Below are 23,930 nucleotides of genomic sequence, written 5' to 3' on the forward strand. Positions count from 1 at the left end.
GAAAAGACTAGATAGAAGTGAGCCACTACCTCAGGGTCCTTATTTCTGAACTACAATTCCTTGGACTTCCCTACCTTGACATATGCAATATGAAGTCTTCCTTGATGAAAACTGAGGAGGAAGACTGAATATGGAATGCAAATAGCACATTCGTTATCATTTTAATACTTTGCAGCTGTTTGAAAGAGTAGGAAATTTTACTTGGCAGAAAGTCCAGTCAAGGCCAAACAGTTGCAGCAGCCCTTCTGCAAATCCCACCATTATTACTCTCAGCATTCAAGAAAAAGGCTTCAAAGAGCCATTTTATCTTTTCTCAGATGATCAGAGAGAAGTGGACTTGGGGCAGGGAGGGGGGTGGGTTGTAGTTTGATCCAGTACACTTTATGCCAAGGACCACAAAACCCCCTGGGTGCAGATCTGATCCACTTGCCTCCCTCCCTGGACTGGCAGGCAAAGGAAGGAGGCAGCGATGCTTCAAGGGCTTCTTTATGCAACTCAACCTCAGGTAATTAATCTGCTTCAAATTTACTGCTATCTTGGTGCAAGGCTTTTAACCAGATGCATCATTGCTCACCAAAAGCAACAGAAAGATGTGAATTTAAAACAGATCCAATTATAAGGGTTCTAGTTAGTGTAAATTTAAGCACTCAGAGTCACCACAATCCTTGAGAACTGCTTTTAGACAGTATGCTGTTTTATAACAACACACTGATCTCTTACTCTAGGAAAAGTAAATGTAATTCATTACAAAAAAAAACACGGTCCTAATATTCTTTTTTTAGTTGTTGTCAAAAAAAAAAGATAAAAAAGGTAGATATTCTGGGTGGAATTTTGAAAACTCAACTTTTATGAAAGACCCATTAGAAAAAATACAGTGAATGTATCACTCAGGTCTTTAAAATTTATTGTTATTTAATAAAGTGTGCACTTTCAGTTACCAAATGTACTGTGAAACAAAGTTACACAATCTATTAGAAATTAACTCAAAGACGTTTTCAAGGACTGCTTAGCAGCATAGCCACAGTGACTGTTGTGATCATCTGCATGACTTGACTCCTAGAAGTAACCCCCAGAGGCTTTAGTCATCTACTAAGATCACGGCCTAATCCTACCCGCACTGGCTCTGACCTAAGAAAGTACGTGTGCACATGTGGTCTGAAGGACCAGGACCAACGTGTTCAAGTGGTGCAACCATTCCTACACCTGCACTTCAGCTGCTATCTAGTAATTGCCGTCAGTCAAAAAGTATGCTTCCACAAGCTTCTAAAGCTGACTTTTAAGGGCCAGGGAAAAAAATAAAAATAAGAAATGCAACATATGCATCTCTGCATCTAATTCCAGCATGGCTGTCACAGGTAAGCACCCAGCTCCTGCGAGCTGCCTTGTGAGGCTCAGCAGGACCCCTCACCTGTGTTATGCTGTCCACTCGTGTGTGCTCCAGCCAGCTCAAGGTCAAAACCAGAAGATAAAGCATCCCGGTATTGCTTTCTACCACTTACCTTGCTGATGTGCTTCCATGTGCTTCTGCTGACATCCCTGCATGCGAGGACTTGTTTCAGGCAGCTGCTCCCAGGTTTGGCGTTCCCGCAGTATGGCTGCTGTAGCGGTGATGAGCAGAGTGGAGGCAGGATGCCACTGGCCAGCTCCAGCAGAGCCCAGTCACGCCGTCTGCAAGCACAGCTCACTGAGTGCAAAAGGAAAATTAAAACATTTTTTTCCCCCTTACACTTGAATGACACAGCATACTGTTCTGTGTTTGCATTTAAATTGGACAGAATAATTTAGCACCAGCTTTTAATTTCAAAAGGGTTAATCACCTCAGCAAAGGTCAATCAAACTTTAATCTCCAATAAAATTGCAGCAGCTTCAGTCACCTGCAGGACATTTATTATATTCTTATTTCCATGCAAAAGAATGCACCGCTAATCTTCTAACTCTTTACATTAGCACATTTGCCATTAACATTTTACTAAAATTATTAATTCCTCTGAAACTATTATAAGAACTCATTTCTACACATCTTAGAAGATAATCCTGTTAAAAACCAGCCACATCTACTGTGACATTGCTTTAGTTGTCTGCTCTAATCCTCACAACCGTTTGATACTCCAACTGAGTTCCAACAATGCACAAAGTCTCAATTACACAAAATATTACAGGGTTTAGTTTAGAACAACAATGTACTGTTTTAGTAACTTAATCTTCCCTATTGTCTGCAATTACAATACTAATCTATTTTGCCACTGTTCACAGCATTTTCCATTCAAAATAAAATATCGATTTTTAATTTTGCTTAGTAGCTCTTGAAAAGCAGTAGATTTACAAGGCTAAGATAGAACCTGGATTCTCTTACTGACAATAGGAATAATCGCAATGGTAGAAATATTTTCACGGCCTGCAAAAACTGTATTTTTCTCTCAAAACAATTTATCTGAAATTAAGCTAAATGAGAACTGAAAAATCTCTCTCAAAAATACAAGCAAGGATTAGTTTGAAATTACTGTGGCATTAACAACAGCTCAAAGCTATATAATTATTTAACTCTAAACAGAAAACTGTAAAATAGAAAACAGTACATCCCCCAAATAAGTTGTTTTTAAATAACCATCAGCTACGTTAACTATACAGCAAAGCATTCCTTCAAGCATCTACCGTAACAATTTCATCTGAATTCTCAAAACTATTTTACCTGTAAAGACACAAAGAAGAGCAACAGAAAACTCAGGGAGAGCTCATTACAGAACTGAATCATAATACAAAGAATTCATCTCCCAAATTTTAGAATCTAGCACCAAAAAGTCATCATTAGTAGGGGAAAACAAACAAAACAAAAAAAGAAACAACCAAACAACAGCCTAATAATACCAAAACAAATGGTTCTTGCTTATTTTCTCATCATGGCCATATTAATTCCTGTGAGAAAGAGAACGAACCGTCATATGCTATCTCATTTCTATTTAAAATGGATTTTTTAGCCATAATAACATTTTGACATACCGTAATGTAAATAAACTGTTCTTTCCCATCCCAATATTCCCTTCTGTCTCTCTGTCTCTCTCTGTCTCCGTCTCTCTCCTCTTTTTGTTTTAATATATGGCACACAGACAGACACACGCCCCCGTCACTGTCAATATGCACACTCATTAGCAATATGTCAGGCTGGCATTTTCAACACATACTCCAGAGCATAACTGAACTACCACGCAGAGCACACACACACATACACGTAAAAATACAACCGCAGAGAAGAGCTCATTGGAGTCATTTTTAACTTGGAAAACTACATGAACGTGCAAAAGGAATAAGTGACATTCTCAGGCAATATTTTATAAAAGTGCTGTGAAGTGGCTCTCCAGCTGACGGAACTGATGCTGTTCTCGTTTCAAACACACACACAAATATGTATATACAAATGCACATGTTTTAACAGGATATTTTAACACTGAATTACAAATGCAAGAATACATCGTTTTTCTGGTTTTCTTCTGCCTTTTAAAATGCATTCTAACTTGAAGAAATGAATGAAATGAAATATTATGAAATATAAACCTGAACTGAACTAAGAATTCCTAGAATATAGACTGTCAACAGCATTCGTAACTCCTATAATGAAGGAAATTAACTATGAAAACAATGACATCCATATTTTTTGCAATAAGCATCTGGCAATGCAGTGAAAAACACCTAGAAATGGTGAGTAGTATTTAACTACAGTTCTGATTATGTACCTTTTGATTCATTGATAAAACATTCTAAATTGCCATTGCCACTGCTTTAAAATACAACTGAATAGCTTCATGTGCCACCCTGAAATGAAAGATATCATCAAAGGACCATTTACTTCATTTTTCAAAAGACTAGACACAGGAGAAATGTATGGGGAAAGGAACATACCTTTAGTTATCCCAGCGAACGACTTCTCTGCACATCTACATAGTCCTGCGGCTCCACCACTACAAAAGTCAACACTGCAGTGCTTGTGATCTCTGTGACAATGGCATCATACTGCCGGCAATTTTTTCGATTAAACTTCTCAGACATGGTAGCAACTTTGTTAATTATGATATTAGCCAGCTGGCGGGTACAATCAATCATCCACTGTAAGAAAGCCAGACAAAGAGACATCTAATCATTGCAACCAGAGCAGATAAATTTTGTTCCTTTCTTATACGTGTCACAGATTCTATCCCTCCTGACCCTCTACACAGCCATCGACTGTCAAATTTAGATTCAGCAAGCTCCCAGCTTTTCTTTATCCCTGCCTTAGATCTGAAACTCCTGGTTATCAGGAAGACAAGCGTCACCAGCTGTCTCAGAGCAGGAAGGCAATCAGGTGAATAGTACTTATTATCTCTCATTGCCTTCTGAGGAGCGACAAGATTGATTTTGGACCAACAACACATCCAGATCTCAGGGGCAGCTATTGCAGCTTCCAGTCCAGAATGTGGTGCATATGTAAAGCTGACCCCAATCTTTATTAATACCACATACTTAAAGTTTGAGGGTTGGTTACTTTTTTGTTTCTTTGAGATTTTATTTTTATTCCTACTCTTATTTTTTTTTTCTTCACAGCTGTACTGGATATTCCCTTATTCCAGGCCTCCTTCCCCTCCAACTCCAAAAAATAAAAATTAAAATTAAAAAAAATATATTAAAAAAGTCAAGCTGACTACACCAGTACTCAGGGGACTGTGTTTCACAGTTGGATAGTCTTAATTGGGCCCACAGAAGCAGTTAGCTACCACTAAAGGCTTCTCTGTATACATCTTCCTCTCAACTAGCCTGATAGTCTATAAATCCCAACTAGCAAAGCCTACACTTTGAGAAGGTTTAAAATGCAAACACACTATAAGCCCCAAATATAAAAGCATCCTAACAAAATATGAACTGATAGCAACGTTTCAGCAGTGCTCTAGAAAACAATGCTTGGCTTTTTCCTTTACTGCAGCATTGGACAATCTTGCGTTCCTGCTGTAAGAATTTTTTTTTCCATAAACCAAATGCGCTGCAAAGTACTGGAAGGTAATTCATATAAAGCAGAAACAAAGGTTGCAGTAGCATAAATGCCATCACAATAACAAATTCCAGTACAAAACAAAACCACCAATTTGGTACATTTTGAAATGCCTGCTAACAATTCCATTTAACTAATTAGAGCTAAGTGCATTAGTCAACTAATACTAATTTATAAGGACTTACAAACATTTTTATGCCAAATTCTGGATTCATGGTACACTGGCTGCCGTGGTACTTGGACCAAAGATCATTTTCCCAAAACTATATATTTTCATACAACGTGATCTTATTTTTACTTCACCTTAATTTAAGGCTAGTTTTATATTAACGGTGGTACCTAGTAATACTGTGCATATTCATATGTACTGTCTTCATGTCAAACAAGACTACACTCTGGATTTTGCAGCATAAAAATATCACTGTTCTTAACAAATCATATGAAAACAATACTTTTTTTTTTCTTGAAAGTTTTCACATGCTATTCAGATAAATTTTTCACACTTTCTTGGAAACCAAACAGAAAATAGCAACAGTTAGAAAACAGCAGCTTGTGGGAGTATCAATTATTCCCTGACTACACTCCTTGAAATTACAGTGTTGCCAGAACCTGCTTTACCTTTCAGAAGTCAGATTTTTCTTTTATAACTGCTGTCTCATTTAGAAAGCTTATGAAGCCAGATATGGGAATCGTTAAGGTATTCTTCATCGGTCAAAACACAACTAATTGCTTTCTCCTATGTGCTGAAAATGATGAGGACAGGAAAATAAATTACATCTTCAAATGTAATGTCATCGCTCCGGTCATTTTGGGTGACTGATTCACCAATATCTCTGGCAAATACTGAAGACTGCACTAGTTCTGTGCCACTACCTATACCTGAATTGTTAACAAGTTGGGGTCTGGCTAAGTATATCCGCACCATAGTGTTACCAATGCAATGGCAGACGTGTTAAAAAGCTCAGCCCTAGCCCAACTAAAATGACTCATTCACTTTGTTAAAATATTTACAACTGAGAGGATTTTACTCAGAAGTTAAGGAAGCCCTTTGTACATTATTCCTTCTCATTTCTATTGCTGTACTCAATATCTTGCTTTTATAGACAGCTTTTAAATATGAAATAGTTGTCTTGATCCTGACATAGAGCATTAGGCAAGAGGAAATAATTGGATGTAGCAAAAGGAGGAGTGACTTGCAAAAGACACAAGAATGGAAGGCTGCAGTAACTCATTCATTTTTCCAAAAGGTGAACCAAATCATCTGACACATAAGCCTCAGACACAGTAGTATCTCCAGTCAGCCACCCGCACAGACCTGACCAGGTTTCTAAGCTGCCAGAGCAGATCTGAGCTGGCGGAACTGGGAAACGAATAGGATGGTCTCTGACAGGTCCGAACTGAAAGTTACTTAAGAGCATCATGAAAGCATGATGAAGTCTGGTGCCCTAGCAGCACTTACGTTTGTCCATTTTCAATAAATATGTCAGGCTTTTCTCATACGTTTTTTTCCCCCCCTTCCTTACTGCAAAGTTCACTGTGAAAAAATACAGAATTAGTCTATTAGTCTCACCTACCCTCAGTCTATTAGAAACAAGGCAACTAGGCTGGACATCTGTGCTCTTCTCTGTTACCACTAGGATGAGGGAGAGCCTGACAGGGATCTGTTGAGCATGAGACCATACCAATCTCCATACCTACACTTCAGTGGAATGCCTCACCCACTGGATGTACCACTCACTCTGTTAGCTACAATGGAGGCTACAAAATTGGTCTGAATTCAGTATTAACCCTACTTTGAGCAGGAGCTTGGACTAGCTGACTTCCTAAGGTCTCTTCCAACCTGAATTATTCTATTCACCTATGAACTGGCTAAGACAAAAGCAACTTAGTTGTCAAAAGTTATGAGAGATGCACCCAATTACATGAATTACATGTGTAATTCTTTCAAGAGATCAGGCTTTTTTTTTCCCCCTTCTCTCCATTGAAACAGATGAAAATTACCAAATCATCCAACAACAAGAGGTTCAGAGAAAACAAAACATCTAAAAGGGAAAACACAATGAAGAAAGTACAGAAAGACCATAGTGGAGGTAACTGGACAACATAGTTGATACAGGAGGAGAAAAAGAAGGTAAGAAGTAAAGGAAAAGTAAACTTAGCTTCAAGTAAAAGAAAAATTTCCTTAGCAGAGAGGGAGCTACAGCAAAGGATAGGTCTCAGTTAACCTTAAACATTTCCAAATTTAAAAAAAAAATTATAATAAAAAAATCAAAGCTATGCCCACAATAATGTTGGTCCAGGTTCAAAGGAGACGTTTATTTTGGTAAATACAAGATTATCCCTGGGTTTTCACAGTATTTGCTGCACTCACAGAACACAGATGATTTCCACAGATAATAATAAATAAAAAATGAAAATAAACAAAAACATAGAAGATTAGGATACACGATCAAAAAAAAAAAAAGAATATTCTAAAAAGAATATTCTAAAATATTTTGATCAATAGTCATAATTGCACTGCACAATCCCAGATGGACATAAATCCATTTACTGTTACATTCACCTTAAAAATGCCAGCCTAATAAACCCTCCATTTGTACTCTAAATCCTGTATATCTTCTGTTCAGTACTTCAATACCAAAAAAAAATAAAGTTAAATTAAGCAATAATACATGCAAATTATACCTTTCAAATAATGGACAGTGTAATGAAGGGAATACACTTTCTAATCAAGTAGGCTTTTAAATTAACTTTTAATGTTCAGTGGCTCCCAATTAATAAGAAACCTACCCGTCTGCCTACTACAACACACAAACTAGGATCAAGCACAAGGACACAAAGCCAATACAGGACGATGCACAGAATGCTGATCAACAGGTTTAGGGGAACACATGGCAGAGCAAGGGTCTGAGAAGCAATGTCCCCTTGCAGTGGGCCTCTTCCTTAAATCAGGAGCTTCAGATGCTCCATGATGCACCAGCCCTCTAACCCATTGAATGATTCCTCCTTATTCCAGGAAAGGACATATGTAGCTACAGACAGAGAGCTTATGGTATAGTTTCTCATTTTGGCATGTAATAAGTATCAAAAATAGTCACGGATTTATTTTACTTTATTTTTAGCAATACAAATCAAGAGTCACCCTCTATCATAAACTGCACATATATTTCATTGAACAGAATGAAACCATAAAGTTTCACAGTGCTGAACAATGTCTGCAAAGGTCATATATAGCTTCTCCTGGGGGAAGTTCCATGAGGCAGATGCGAAGAGGCCACATGTTGTGTCAATTCTTAGAACAGAATGAATAGAAGTGAAATATTAATGTGTTGTAAGAAAAATGACCTGGCTTACATTTTAGGAACTGACCAAGGAAGAAAAAGGGGAAGCAGACTATTTTTCCACCTCCATCATTATGATCAACAGGTTCAGTTTTCTCCTGTTATAACATTGTCAGTACATGTGAACTAAGGACTTTTGTTCTATTCCGCTACGACCAGCTCTTAGGAAAGCCTGAAACTATGATCCTTTTTATTGCTGGACACTCCCTTTTTCTTGCACCAATATTCTGTTACCCATACTTGTAACCACACATACATCTATTTAAAATGCCCAGTAAGAATATTTATATATATACACTGGCTCAGATACCAGCATCCTGCCTTTGACAACATTCAGTAGCAGGTGTCCAGGAAAAAGTGTAAGGGCAAACACAGAGCAATTTTTCCCCAAAACCTCTGGCCATCTGTGGTGAGGAAGTTTACTTAGTACTCAGAATGTCAGGATGGCTTAATGCAGCACATTAGGCAAAATTTCAGTAAAGTTCTCCTGTGACACAGAACAACAAAAAATCAGCACAAGGAATGCAGTTAAATAACTGTCAACATAGGTGTAAAACAGAAAAGCTCGTGTGAATAGGAAACCAAGAGTGAAAGGAAGTCTACAAAAACAATTCTAACTTAGTGAACAACAACAAAATAAAAAGAAAGCAAGTCATTCGTTCACATTCAGAATGCCAACGCTGCACAATTCTGAGTGAGAGCTTTCTTAGTATCACTCCGTAAGATGAGACAATAAAATCTTGCATTGTCTTAATGGAAAGATTTTTTCATATATAAAGCATCTTCTCAAAGAGCCCCTCACTAGGTCAAGTGAGACATCTGAGCCCCAAGGCTCCAGATTCTGGCAATAGCTCTTCCCTGAAGGCAGGGTTTGCACTGTTATGCAAGAAACTAGTGTGCAGAAATTCAATCCCAATTTTGTGGTTATAAAGTCTTTTCTAAAGCCTGGAGGCTTCTAAGCAAAAGTTCCTATCTGCAGTAAACTGGAACGAATTACTTTATAGTTATGTGATGGCAGACAGACAAACACACACACATACAAACATAGTGAAATGACAACTGAATTAAACAAATGCTTATTCTGGAGTCAATGAATACAAAATACATTAGTGAAAACATACTGCCATGTTACAGCAACATGATCTTTTTAGATAACATGGTAGTTATTTTTTAATGTGTTGTTTTACATTTTTACAGAAATTAAAAAAAAAAAAGCACTTAAATCTGAACAATCCTCCCAAAAAAATCCATTTTGTCTGTACAAAACTGAAGCATATAAAACACTAATATTGTGGCTGAACTGCCACGGGACTCCTTAGAAAGGCTGTATCTTCAGTGTTCCAACCAAAACAACATAACCTAAAACACACAACACTCACATGAATAAACAAATTAATTAATTAATTAGTCTGATGATAATTCATTCTTTAAATAAAAAGTAATGGAGTTAATATATATACACTTTGGGTCTGGATTCTCCAAGGTAAGTCTCAAATCGTGAAACTGCCGAATATGGACATTCAGGATTTTAGTAATTTTCCAGATTGACTTAATAAGCTCCTTTCAATACAATTAGTTAATTTCCTGACAGATAATGCTTTCCACCTGATTAATTGCATAGCAGTTAAAAGGCAATAGCTCCAGAGGCAAATTTTAAAAAAAAAAAAAAAAAAAAAAAAAGACAAGGTGGTCAAACTCAGTTTTTTCCTCAAAATCTCCATTTCTTTCTTATAGACCCTAAAAACTGGACTCTACATCAATGGCCATATCTCTTATTTTCAGTGTCAGAGGACAGAAATCTCTTATGAAGGCTTACATCAAGCAGAACCTAAAAGAAGATGGTACAACAGCAAAAGAAATGTAATTGGGAGGAAAAGAGATATTTATTATAGCAGAAAAAATTACCCTTTATTGCAGCAGATGTAATGGGATCGTATCATATCAAGATCCTTTTATGCTTTCATTACAGAAATTGTTATGAACAGTGGTATCTACCTATGCCACAGTGGAACCAAGCCTAACATTTATGAGTTTTTGAGGCAAGTTTCAAAAACAGACGTTTCAAAGACTTGTGATAAGGAATACATGTCACTGAAACTTTCAAATCTGCCAGAACAGCACGGATACCCAAGTCTTCTAGATGTTTAAGTTCATTCTGCACCATGCTGTGTTCTTTTTAAATGAATCCTAGCAAGTTCAAAAGGAACAATTGTTCTGTTTCTCAAAAATTACTGGTTCCTGCTTTTGTTTTCTCTTATGAAGGATGGAACACCCTTATGCTGTTTGAAGGAAGATATTTTAATATTGCTGTAGAATATGACCAAATAAGTCATATCTACTTGACCATAGAAGCATCACTCAAGGATCCCTTTCCAGTTGCACATGGAAGTTTCTCCGTTACACAACAATCAACTGCCCTAGGCTTCACCACGCAGGGGCATGGAAGTTGAGCCCTCTCCTGAGGAAGAGGAAGGGGGAAAGACAAACAAACAGCCAGGTGTTGCCTATTCCCAAAGCATTTCTAGGTCAAAATATGACCTGTATGTGGAGCAAAATAGGAAACAGCCCCGTGCAATACTATATATTTAAGATGCTGCACTGCAGTGAAATATATCAAATCTCTTATGAGCAATGTCTCCTTAAGATCTTAGCTGTTGGAGTCCAAGAGCTCCTTGCTCCCCTGAAAATGCTCTTGGTACTCTAGCTGCTACTCTAGCATTAATGATCACTAGAAAAATTAACTTGCTACTGTCACTCAAAAATTGAACACCAATTTAAATCTTTTTGAAAAGGGAATTTAAACTCTATTGTATAAATGCAGGAATCAAATATACCACTACAAAATGCTCTGTTGATAGGGCTAGTTTCAGCTAAAAAAAAAACCCTTCGCAGGTGTCATTTGAAAGAAAATTCTTTGCTAGTTGCCATATTAAAACTTAGGGAAAAACAAGCAAACAAAGAAACAGAAAGCCTATAACCAAGCAGTAACTTACCATTTAACAGAACTAGAACATGGAACTTGGAATATTTTAATCAAAACTGCTTAGAGCAAAATAATCCCACAGCTGAGGATACATATCCCTGCTTAACAGTTACCTAAGGAGCCATTTAATTTTGAACAAAAATTTAGGCATTCCCTCTAGCAGGGATGAACTTAAATATGTGCTCTATCAAGATGCTACACCTCAAGAAACCACTGCATTCTGCAGAACACTGCCCAGTGTTGCTGCAGTTCAGGTTTCCATGCCCACTAGCAGGCTACTCCAAAGAGTATCCTGCTACATCCTCTGATTCTTTGGTACTTCCCCAATTTACCACATATACCAAGTGCAAGTTTGTAAATAAATGCATGAATCTCATTTAAGAATTCTGATCAAGTCTCTAAGATGCTAAGTGCCAACCCCAAATAAGCACGGCTGGCCTGTGTTTTTAAAAACCCATACCAACTTAATTATCATTGTGTTAAAGTTTGGCAATTGAGTTCATAGCACATAAAAAGGCATGGCAAAAAGAACAAAGTAAAATTAATGGATTCAAGTGAAATAAATAAATAAATAAATAAAACGCTAGCGAGGAGTTAGGAAGATCATGCATTAAGATGAAAGATGAAACAGATGCAATACACAGCAAAGATCAAAGAGCTCCATCAATTCATTCTGAGAGTCAAAATCCAGCTGAGCATGGGAGCCCTGTCCGCATAATAAGAAAGGTTGACTAAAACATAAGGATTAAACAGATGAGCTGTCTCCAGTGAATGTACGGCACAGGAAGCCCTGCTGAGCCACTTGTAAAGACACTTTGGAATTGTACACCTGCTACTCCACAGTGGAACCTACAGGAAGCCAGCCGGGAAGGGCAAAGAAATCCACTAATGGACTAAATAGCTATCTTTTAAGAGAAAAAAAAAAAAAGAAAGAGTCAATACAAGAAAATGACAGCTAACAGATTTGCTCTTCCCCCTCCAGTTAGTTTACCAAACATTTCTGTCAAAACTGAATATGAAGAAATTGTTACCACTATCCTCTCATCCCCTTGAAATAAAAGAAAAAAAAGCTTACCACATACCTAACCTATGAACACAACCAGGCCTATATAACAGGGTTGTCCTAGAATTCTCAATGAAAATACCTATCATAAAATTACTGCCTTGGAATCTCTTTCACTCATATTAAATAGCCACAGCTCTAATAACTTCAGTGCTGCAGGATTAAATATGTCTGAAGGTCACTAAAAATGATATTATTCTTAGTACTAATAGAGTTAAATAGAGTTATATAGAAATCTTCAGTTTTATTGTCCTACTCACTAAATAGATTGAAATGGAGACATTTCAGCAACCAAAAATGATTCGTAACAACTAGTTTCTTTTCTTTTGTTATCTTTGTTATTAAGAAAGAAAACTAGAAAAAAAGAAAGTTCATAACAAGTAAGAAACACTATTTAACTGAACTAACTTGATTAATTCTAGTATTAAAGTAAAATCCCTGTGGTGTGTGTTTAGCCATAAACAAAACCCTTATGTAGGTTAAAAAAAAAAAAAAAGATACTACTACCAGTCAATTCAGTTGTTTCATTACTCAAAGGAGTAGAACTGCAGTTTTCCAACACCTGTGAAAGGAACGGTGTTGTATGCTATACCTCACTGCAATGAGCATACAAAAGATACTCTTGCATCAGAAGGCAGCAAACCATTACTTAAAACAATCGGGAACAGAGACGATTAAACATAGACATGCTTGGAAATTTCTTAAGGCTCTGCTTTCTGCTGGATGTTCAATTAATGTCAGCTGCTTGCTACAGGTGGCTCTTTATTTATTTTTTAAATGAATGTTACTAACCTGTTTGTCCCACGAATGTTATTTACAATCACATCTTTTATTCTTGTTTTAGTTGACAGGACAATCTCTTCAAGGATCTGGGCAGAGCTGATATATTTGATTTGCAGGTTATCTACTGCCTGCAGATACAAGCACTTTGATTGTTTACAATGCAGGAGTAATTGGTAACAGTTAAATAACTCCAGAGACTGATTTAAGAGTCCTTCACCTACTGCATGAATGTAGGGCTTCATCCCACCGTTCCTCATCCCACTAAATTCTTAATTTCATTACAAAAATAGAATATTTAAAAGTATCAAATGCAATAATTAAAATCATCAATCACACACCAGAATTATATATATGATTAATGATTTAAAATGAATTTATATTTCAAAGTAGAATTTAAAATAAGAAAAAAAAGTTTTCAAATCTCTCATTACGTTTCCAAAATTATTTGCAAAAATGAATTTGCATAGCACAATTTTAAGCCAAATTTCTACAGTGTTGCTTTCAGCATACTAACCCAAAATGAGAACATTAAAACCAAATTCAGCAAGTATTCCTATGAGAAATTTTATGTGTTGTTTCATCGGTAATATATTACTTTCTGATTGCATATGTTCAAGCTGTGGATAATATTTAAAATAACTTTTCAACACATTTGCCTAGCCCTGAGCAGTCAAAGAGAATTACTTTTCTATAAACAAATCAAGCTAATTTTCTGTTCTGTAAAAAAAAGTCACAGAGCACATTTTATCTGCTGACGCCATTTTCTGGCCGCTGAACTTTACTGCTTCACAAAATGGTGTAGGAGCACAACACTGTTAAGAACACACTGATTGCTAATGGAACAACTCTGGAGTTATGTTGCAGAATTTTGTACAGTACTAACCAGAAACAGTAATGAAATATGTCACTAAAGATATTAAACATTTCCAGATATTTGCATAAGGGACACAGCCTAACTCATGCCAAGGCACACTGTGGAAAGCCACTCAGTACTGCATGGAGTTCACCACAGTTTAAGGAGCAAGGTTGAGGTATGCAGGAGGACAATGAGATATGGCCACCACTGCAGCTCCTTTGGAGAGTGCTGCAGCAAGACTTCACAGCTGCTTCTGTATAAAACTAATCTGGGTCCTAACAGACCAAATGGCCAAAGCATCATGGGGATATGGTTCCACCTGCACATGGACCAAAGTTGACGCTAATGGCAGAGCAGATAAGCTCTTGCAGCCCTATGGCTGCTCTAAGGTCTCACTGGATTCTCTTCAGCTCCAAGCAAGGTCGACTGCAGCTTTTCTCAATCCACCTTGGGCTCTCTTTTCAAGAAGAGGAAAACATAGGGAAAACTAAGACGGTGCCTAAATCTTTAACAATACCAACTGCCTGACTTCTCGGTGCATAAACGTGCTTGCTAGCACACCGCAAATCAGGAAAGAGGAAGCCCATCATTTTACATTTTACAACCAACAGTGAATGACACCAGGACTCCTGCAGATCCCAGGTGCACATCCTGTAAGCAGAGATGCAGCCAACTTTCTCTTCCAAATAACTTGGTAGAAATACTATTACTAAAATTTTACCACATTTGTGAAAATCACACTATCTTAAGACCAAATTGCAACCATTCCCATAGAGACATTCCAAAGCCATTTCTCCCGAGAGAGAGCTGCCACCTCAAAAAAATTCAAACTGTTTCCTCAGCTATTTTGGTACTACAGCTGTCATTTAAAAGGCCGCAGCCATCCCTTTTTATAATGAAGGCATTATTTTGCTTTCTCTGCCTTTACATATTGCTCGACAGCTTTAGATATACTCATGAAGTAACTTTTGCACTGAAAGTATGCAGTAGATAATTTTACAGCAGTAAGAATTTGAAAGCTGATGATAAGTGAAATAGGCTCTATTGCTATTTTAATCATTAAGCTCTATGCAAGAGCATAGAGCTTAATGATTAAAATATTTGTTGAGCTTATTTGTTTCATTTTTAATTTGACTACTAATCCATCAGCTCTTGTTATCTATTGTTCTACAATAACCAGATTTTCCAACAGGAATGTGTATAGATTTGGCAGAAGGGAAACAATGTATTATCTGATTCTTTCAAGTGAAAGAAGCAACAAAAATTCCTTTTAAGCTTTATAGTTAAAAATAGAATTTTAAGGAAAAACAATCATCTGAACTTACTTTTATGTAAGCCTAACCTAAATAAATAAATAAATAAATAAACCATGAATTGCACCTAACTCCAAAAATTTCCTTCTTTGCATTTGGCTTCAAACCCGACTTTGTTCTGCCTTGACAGAAAGTAAGAACTGTGATTAATTATAACTTGCTTTTTTCAGGGGACAGGACTAATAATTTCCAAGTCACTCTGACAAGTCGTGTGTGTGTGCATACATACATACATACAACTGACCAGTTTTGCATATCCCTCAGGCTTGTCTTTGTAAACTTATTTCACTGGATTCAATTTCCTAGACTTAAAATATTGTTCTTCATATTTCTTGAAGCAGAAGATCAGAGAATAAACTATATGCAGACTCTAGTGCCATTTCAGAAACTATAGCTATCAGTGTAATCTTTTTTCTTCCATCCTACCTTCCAGTTTGTCTGAAAGTCTCATATCCATCGTACTCTAACTGTAGTTTTTCAATTGTATATCAATCAGCTAAGTATATTTTCTGAAGTTGAAAAAAAAAAAGTATTAAAATTGATACAAGGCAGTCACAGTGAATAAGAGAAGTGAGTTTTACAGTCACATCACATACTCAAAACCCTGTCTATGTGGAAAAATCTCCATACACAGGTTTTGTTTTAAGATAAGATAATATATAAGAACACATACAAATTGTAAATGCTATTATACTCAGCATGAATTCTGCTTTTACAACTTGCTTTGATGCAATGTCATGAATAATCTAACTCTGTGTCAAATTCAAATATTCAGTCTCATCTTGAAACCTTACTTTGTCTATCTGTTCAGCTTCATTTAAATAGCGGATAAGGTGGTACACAAAGAGAACAAGGTTTGCCCTTGTTCTCTTGAACAAGGTTTGTTCAAACTTGACCTACAGTTTGTACCTTTAGCAAAGGAGATAACGACATGAGATGCAAATGAAAATGAACAAAAAAGCCCTAAAGAAATTTATTTTCTTTTAGGTTTAAAATAAATACCTGTACACAAAACCTGACAATATTTCCTCCGCTTTTCATATTCAGCTTCCACTGATCAAGATAGCACTGCAGTATTCAATAGTACATAATCATGTATACCTAAATCCATAGAAAAATAGATCTTAAAGTTCTTTTTAGTCTGAACTCTTCAAAATGGATTACAAGTATTTCTCCAAATTATTTCAGACACCAGATGCTATAAATACATTTAAGCTTGCCTCACTTCAGCAATGATCATGCATTGACTGTAGTTTTTATTATATCAAAAATGCTTCAGCTTCATCAGCAACAGATGAATTCATTAATTTCTTTATTAATTCAAACGATTTTTTTTTTCAATTTTTTATAAGCCCTATGGTTCTCTCAGCAATATCGGCTCCTTCTCTGTTCCATAAAATTGTAATCAATCTCTATTATTGTCATGAAAATGGTATTTGTCACTTCGCTGAGAAAAAAATAATCAATATGTCTTGCAGGGCAGAACAGGCATTTAATGCACTGAATTGACGCCTGTTAGAGAAATTTAGCTTGCCAGCAGTTTGGGACAGGCTAATAGAAAACCAGAAAATTCACTGAAGGTTGACAGATGAATATACAGCCATGCCACAAAAATTAATATTTGGGCATTTTGTATAGCCTGTCATTTCACATGCTAGAAAGAAAATAGATTTAGACAAGCAAATCCCTAAGGAAATCCCTTTTTTTTTTTTTTTTTTTTTAAGACAAAAGCCAAAAGCATGTACAAAGAGAAACTCTTCACTGTATTCTTTTTATATTTATATATGTTTCTGAAAAAAATAAGTTTTCTGAAATAATCTTCCATTTAAATATATTGCTCCAGAGAGGACGCTAAATATGAAAATACTTTTGAGTGCTATGTGACAAAATAGTGCAAAGTCTCTGAGGTAATACTGAACTCCAGATCATTCTGGAGAACACATCATTATAAAAACAAATCAGAGATTTGCTTCAAAAATTAGTACATAATCTGCACAGTGGCATTGTTAAGAATGTGTTCTGGATAATGAAAAAAACGGTTTAGCTGTCACAACCAATATCTACAAAAAATAAATAAATCCAGTCATACTTTTCATGACAAATACAATATCCTCGAAAGAACTGCTAGTATTGTTTGAAGCTTGTTAATAAAAAGTTACATGTTAGGAATGCAATCCTCCCTTCTGTCTACTGCCATCTGCAGAAGCTGTCAAAACACTCCTCCTCCCAATTACGCATTTTCTGTCTTTCACTTGCTCTATGATAAGCCTATAATCTTTTTAATTCCCTTGTATGGTTGGTTTAATAAACAAGGCTTTAAAGTTGCAGGGCTCAACAAACCCAGCACCCAACATGCAAGTTGCAGTTATCCATCCTCCAGGAGAACGTGGGCACCACTGACCCCAGACACATTTCACTGGCCACAGCAGCAAGAAATGCAGTGTAACAGTTGCGGACTTTTGCTGCAAGGCTACAACTTTGCTAGGTGCACCTGAAAATGTCTTGGCAGTAAGTCACCAAGGTCAGGTAATCCACTCCTTGTAACTTGTATTTTAGGATGGACTACTTTTGGCTTTCCTCACTGTGGAGAGACCCTCAGTTCTACTTCATGGAATTCTTTCAGAGATCTAAAGAGAACAACAGCTAATCCCAGCCCTAACATTATCACCATCACCACATTGCTCTTCCATCATGCAAGGGTTAATGAGGCTTGAAGAAAAGGCTGTCTGCCTCCTTTCTTAACTCCATTATTCCTAAAAAAGTCCCCTGATTCCGGGTTGGACATAAATGGGGCACCCTCTTCAGTGACCTGCCTGAGGCTCCTAGCAAGCTGAAACAGCATGAATTTTAAAACCTAAGGTACCCACCAGATCACAGAGCAGCAAAGAAAACACATCTCTAAATGCCTCAAAAGGGAACCAGTCAATTGCTCAGGGTGAAACACATCCATGCTCTAATTCCACAGACTGAGCAAATGAGCCTGGCATACAAGTGTTGTTAGGAAAAGAGGAACATTTTTTTTCATCATGTGCAAAAGAGCATTCTCAGGAAAAATTTAGGGCTGCTAAAGATGCCAATAATTTTACATAGCTTCTAAATAGTCCAACACCCATGTTCAAACACAGGAGAACAGAAGGGACACAATTTGACACCTCCTTGCCTCTAGTCACCTACAAAACTGAAATAAGACCAAGCAACAGAAGTCTATAACAAGGTGGACATTGAGGAAAATCTACATCTCCTACTGCCTTCATCATTCTATCATGGATTTAAAAATATCTGTGTAAACTCGAACTCTATCCTGCCACTACTGTGTTCATTCCTGATGGCAATGGTGCTAACAATGAACCACTTGGCCATCAGAAATTCATTGTAAAAAGTAGAGAATTGCTGACATTACTGAGGTTCTCCAGAAACAGGGAATTTAATCTAATTTTCTCCTTGTTTGTAAGAGAATTTGAATTCCAGCCTGAAAAATTTAGGCTGAGTTTCTTATACTAAGTAAAAGGAAAATAAACTTCTATCAAAACATCATCACTGACAATTTAATTTTGCAAGCCTAGTAGAAGGGAAACAGCAATACTATGTAAAAGTTTTGCATTCTTAAAAGAAAAAATAAAAGGAAATAGGAAAAAAAAAAAAAAAAAGATGTCAAACTCCATAGGAATTTGGCAACACTAACAAAGGGGTCCCCAAAAAGCTGACTATATTTCTTTTTTTCCCACCACCAACTTCCAGCTGCTATTGTACACTATAGGACCATGCAGCTGGTGGGAATGACACTGTCACCATCTGTATTTATGCCTTGTATGAGTGGAAACATTTGTAATTAACCCTAGGAGAGTTAAAGAGTTACTACAAAAGATGACAGAATGTTAGTAGGGCTAGTTCAAAATAGAAAAGTCTGATGTACACTGTCAGGTCTGATGTGTCAAATTTGCACATGTGGTGAGAAGATGAATACACATGCTATGTCTTGGAAATTGCATGTGTATTTAGGCCAGAAGTGCAAAGCACAATTTGGTGGAAATGTGACTCTGCAAATTACCAGCACTGGAAATACTTGCAAACACTGTCTCCATATGAATGTATACACTGGATCTGTTTCATGATCAGTTAGGAAGATATAAGAATAAACTCAGTATTAAGTATGGATATTTCTGTAATCAGTATGGTGGACCTGAGGGAAATATTCCATTGATTTTTCCTTGGGCTTTCAGAGATAATTTGTAGAAGACTGATGAGGAAATTGAATAGGTTTGAAAGCACAGTCCCACTGAGGGTAGGGGTAAAAGGTATTTCCCAATTAAACTCGTTTGTATTAGCTTACTGACAAAGGGAAATAAATTTTAACCCACAGCATATATTAAAATGAGATGAGCTTTTACTGAATGCTGTAAATTTTTAGATGATTGTTCTCAATTTCATAGATATTCTTCAGTCATTTCCATGTGACCGGCCAGAAATCTCACAGAACAGACCAATGAGTAACAGCAGTGGCAAAAGAAAGCATTCTTTCTTTACTCTTCTCCCCAGTCATCAAGTGACAACTAAAGCACGAAAATGTTTCCAGCAAATACCAAAAATGTTTCTATGCAAATACCATCTGCAGAAATTATGATCTAGTTTAAAGTTTTCTTCCTCAGTTTCTAAACACAATCTTAACACAGTCTGTTTTCTTCAAAATATTAAACACTTTAAGGGTCTACATTAACATTTTTTTCCAATAAGACTCAATGAAATTATGATGTAAGGGCATGATTCTACACCCATTTAAGTTAATAAGAAGTGTACTCTGGCATAAACAGTACAGGAAGAAAGGTTAAAGAACTAAAATACAGCCATAATAAAGGATTTTCCATTTAATATCTGGCCTCATTTACCATAAATGACCATTAAATAAAGGATGACCACCAGCTTCATTCTCTTTTCAACTACAACAACCTTTAGCATCACTAATATGTTTTGCTTGACTTCAGATGAAAAATAGTTATTCAAAATATGAAGAAGTAGATACCATCTTGATTTATTATTTTGCTATTGACCAGATATTAACTGTTTAGTGAGCAACTACTTGATACTACTAGACAAGTTTGGATTTTGATATCTGTAATTTAATGAAAGGCTTTATACCATATAGATTTTACCCTGAAACATCTCCCTTCATATTTGCAAATAAATCTAATTGATCAACAGACAAGATTTCATACAGTATTAAATAAAATCCATAACCAATACGAGCAATCTTCTAATTCCTTCTTAAAAATCTCATCTTCAATTCCAAGAGCAACTATGACAGATAATTTGCATAACATGCCCTTTAAATACTTAGATACTCAAATTTTGAGAAAAATCTTTGAAATGCTTACCTCAGTGCCCATTTCTACTCCCATTTTTTGCAGGGGGCATTACCTCGAAGCTGAATGCAGAGTAACAGCAAAGGTGGTCACACATAGCCACAGCTATGAACAATAAAAGGTGGAAGTGACAAGCTCTAGTGAAGAATAAATTGTCCTAAGTGTGCTTTACTTCCACTCACAAAGTGTGCTAACACCTCTTCTCATTTAAGTTAAGCCTACTCAGTTATGGGATTTGATGTCAAGGGGTCCTGAAAGTTGTCTCTGCTGCACGTTGCACACCAGATTTGACTCAGTTAGATTCTTAAGGAAAACACCCTCACTGAAAATGCAGAAAGTTAAAATAGGCTGCGCAACTCTCCCATCTCCTCCCTAAGCTTCTCTTCTTGTCTTTAGCTGTAGACTTAAAAACATATTTTCTGTGAACTCAGACCTCCTTTTTTCTCCCGATCTGTGCCTCTGCTCAAAGGCATGTCAAGGAAAGGGCCAACCTCCATGGACCAGCAGAAAGAGACCACCACCACCACCACCACTAAGCAGAAGGGACAAATTTCAGTGAGTCCGTCTGCTACCTCCCCTTTTGCCTACCCACAGGGATCTGCTGGTATCAGTTCCTCTCAGAGCACAGACTGTGAAAGGGTAAAAGAGATGGCCACTGGTCCTCTTGGAGCTCCCCACTTTGTCTCCAGTTCCCATAGGTGGCTGTCACAACTTCCAGTGTGATGGGTAGCACATAAACTCTTCATTCTTACTAGAGAAAGAAGGAATGGGGCAGCCTTTTTATATCCAACATTATAGCCTGATCTGTACAGCTACAAGACTAAGACTTGATGCACCTGCTTCAAATGTCACAGCAGAGGTACCAAGCTGGAAAATAAGAGCCAAAGAAAAAAATGCTAAATCTAAGAAAAATAATAATAATTTAATGTCTTTGTAGAGAATGTGACATAATGAATACTGACATGACGTATGGTGCAGCAGAAAAAAAGGATGTTGAATGCATCAAGAAGTAGCAAACTAGCAGTCATGAAAGTATAAAGTGAATGGTTTACTCATTTCCAGCTGGGACAACAATTAGGTTATCAATTTCTTGGTGCCTGGCCTGGAAACACCAAATGGTGATTTGCTCCTTACTGTAGCAGTGACAAAGTGAACACGTAGATCTTACTTTTGCATTTTCCTTTGTATTTCTAAGGATGTTTTGCCTCTACCAGATCTCCTCTAAGCCTCTAGCATTCCTTACTAATAACATTTCTAATACTAATTACTAATAACAGAAGCTATCTTTAGTTTCAAAAGTAAACAAAACAACGAGAAGAAAACATCATCACGTTGTTATCTGGATAGTTACGGATGTTGAGCAAGCACAAGTACTGCATAGGCCATAAAAGATAGTCTCTTGCATTTTGTCACATCGTTTCTTAAGAAAGGCATTTCAGATCTTAACTCTCTTCTTATACACCTGAATACCAGATAATGCCACAACTTAGTGAACTTCTTTGACAAAATTTTGCTTTACGTATTTGCAGATGTTGAAGTTGGTTTTGGTGCTGTACTTCAATATAAGTTACTATATGCTATTTAGTCTACTGAGAAGTATGAAAAATATACTGTATCCTTGAATTTCAGATTTGTGTTCTTTACACAAGTAGTTTTATACAGGTATAGACTAGTATATATATATTTTTTTAATGGTTAATGAATTTAACACTTTGTATTTTTAATCCTGAGTGATCATAAGTAAAATTCAATTGTTTAAACTTTTCATATTGTTTACCCGAAATCTCCTGCACATTTACATTTGAAAATACTAAGTTGCAATTCAACAATGTTATCAAAGAACTTTATATACCTTGGCAGTACAAGTTATATACATATATATAAATATGTGTGTATATACACATGCACACACCCCTAAAGTAAGGTCAAAAAAAAAGTAAATGAAACAATTATTACACTTTCTCTATTGACGGGTTCCATTGAAGCTATTATGTTGATTTCCATGAGTACATAGGACTCATGAAAAGTAAAGTAAATGAACTTGAGAGTCAAAAATTACAGCTAGATCTGTACTTAGCCTGAAGGCCAATGACTTTGGTAGTCATCTGCCATGGTAACTGGTGTTTGACACATCGTGCAGCTGCATTGATTTGACTACATACTGCGGACACCGAAGAAGCTGATGTACAAGGGAAATCCTTAACATCCAGAAACATCAATACTGATTTTACAAAGCAAATCCTCCAAGAAATCAACTGCAGAATATCTTGTAGCAGCCCACGGATAGTTTGAACTGTAGTTGGATGACCATGCTACTCTAACAGCACAAAACAACATCAAATCCAGCTTAATTCAAAGCTGCTCTAGATGTGAATGTTACATTTGTGTAACTCTGAGTTAACATAAGATTGAAAGCTACAGTTCATTAAGAATTAACTTTAGTACATTATCAACAGAATCATCCTGAATATTGCAAAGATCATCAGCAATACAGCAGAACAACCTAATTGTAAGCCCACTCACTGTTAAAATACTTTGAAGTGGAATCAAGGCTAAGAATTTATATCAGAAATATGAATACATACACATTTTAAATAGACCAGCAGTTACTCAAGAGCCATTGCCTTAATGACATTTAGAATAAAAGTGTTGCAAATGAAGAACCTCAAGCAGGATAAACAAGGAAATACATATAAGATGCCCCAAAAGCTTTAACTTTGGACAACGTGTCCGTTATAAGAAAAAAAGAAAACATGGGAAAAGAGTCAAATTGGTATTTGTTTCTTGATAATCAGGAATGTCAAAACATTTTAAACACAATCATATTATTCTTACAGGACCTTTCTAAGTGGCAGTATCAAGACAGCTTAGCTACTTTGTAAATTCCTGCTTTTTGCTCAGTATCCCTTTTAAAAGTGAAACTTTAAGTCTGAAGGCATCAAATCTGTGCCTCTGTATCTGTTGAAAATTCCTGACTTGAATTACACATTAAAAAGTTGGTTCTTCTGCTCTACAGTGGCATCCAATTCACTTTTTAAAATAATGTCACAAAACACCATGAATAGAAAGCTTCTCTATAATTTTCAAACTGAATTAAAATTCTAGTGAAGCAAATAAATACAGGATTAACTTACAGCATTAATTTCCTTCCTTTTCCTAAACATTGGTAATGCTATCCATTTTTGTATGGACTCATTTTGAGGACTAGAAGGATGCTAAA

At 36.4% G+C, this 23,930-nt stretch overlaps 1 protein-coding gene across 3 annotated transcripts in view; it reads right to left on the reverse strand.

The window, feature by feature from the left end:
* The window catches only part of LOC125182468 (dynein axonemal heavy chain 12-like), a 115,890-nt gene that overhangs the window by 55,873 nt on the left and 36,087 nt on the right, over positions 1-23,930 (reverse strand). For all 3 annotated transcript variants that reach the window (XR_007162326.2, XM_066994653.1, XM_066994657.1), the window contains 2 exons: positions 3,895-4,098; positions 1,500-1,684 (listed from right to left, as the gene is read on the reverse strand). Coding sequence is in view for 1 of the 3 variants with exons in the window: in XM_066994657.1 (XP_066850758.1) it covers positions 3,901-4,098 (198 nt within the window). In the remaining 2 variants the exon portion in view is untranslated. The remainder of the gene's footprint in view (positions 1-1,499; positions 1,685-3,894; positions 4,099-23,930) is intronic.

This window comes from Anser cygnoides, chromosome 1, assembly GCF_040182565.1.
Source record: "Anser cygnoides isolate HZ-2024a breed goose chromosome 1, Taihu_goose_T2T_genome, whole genome shotgun sequence".
Taxonomy (NCBI): Eukaryota; Metazoa; Chordata; class Aves; order Anseriformes; family Anatidae; genus Anser; species Anser cygnoides.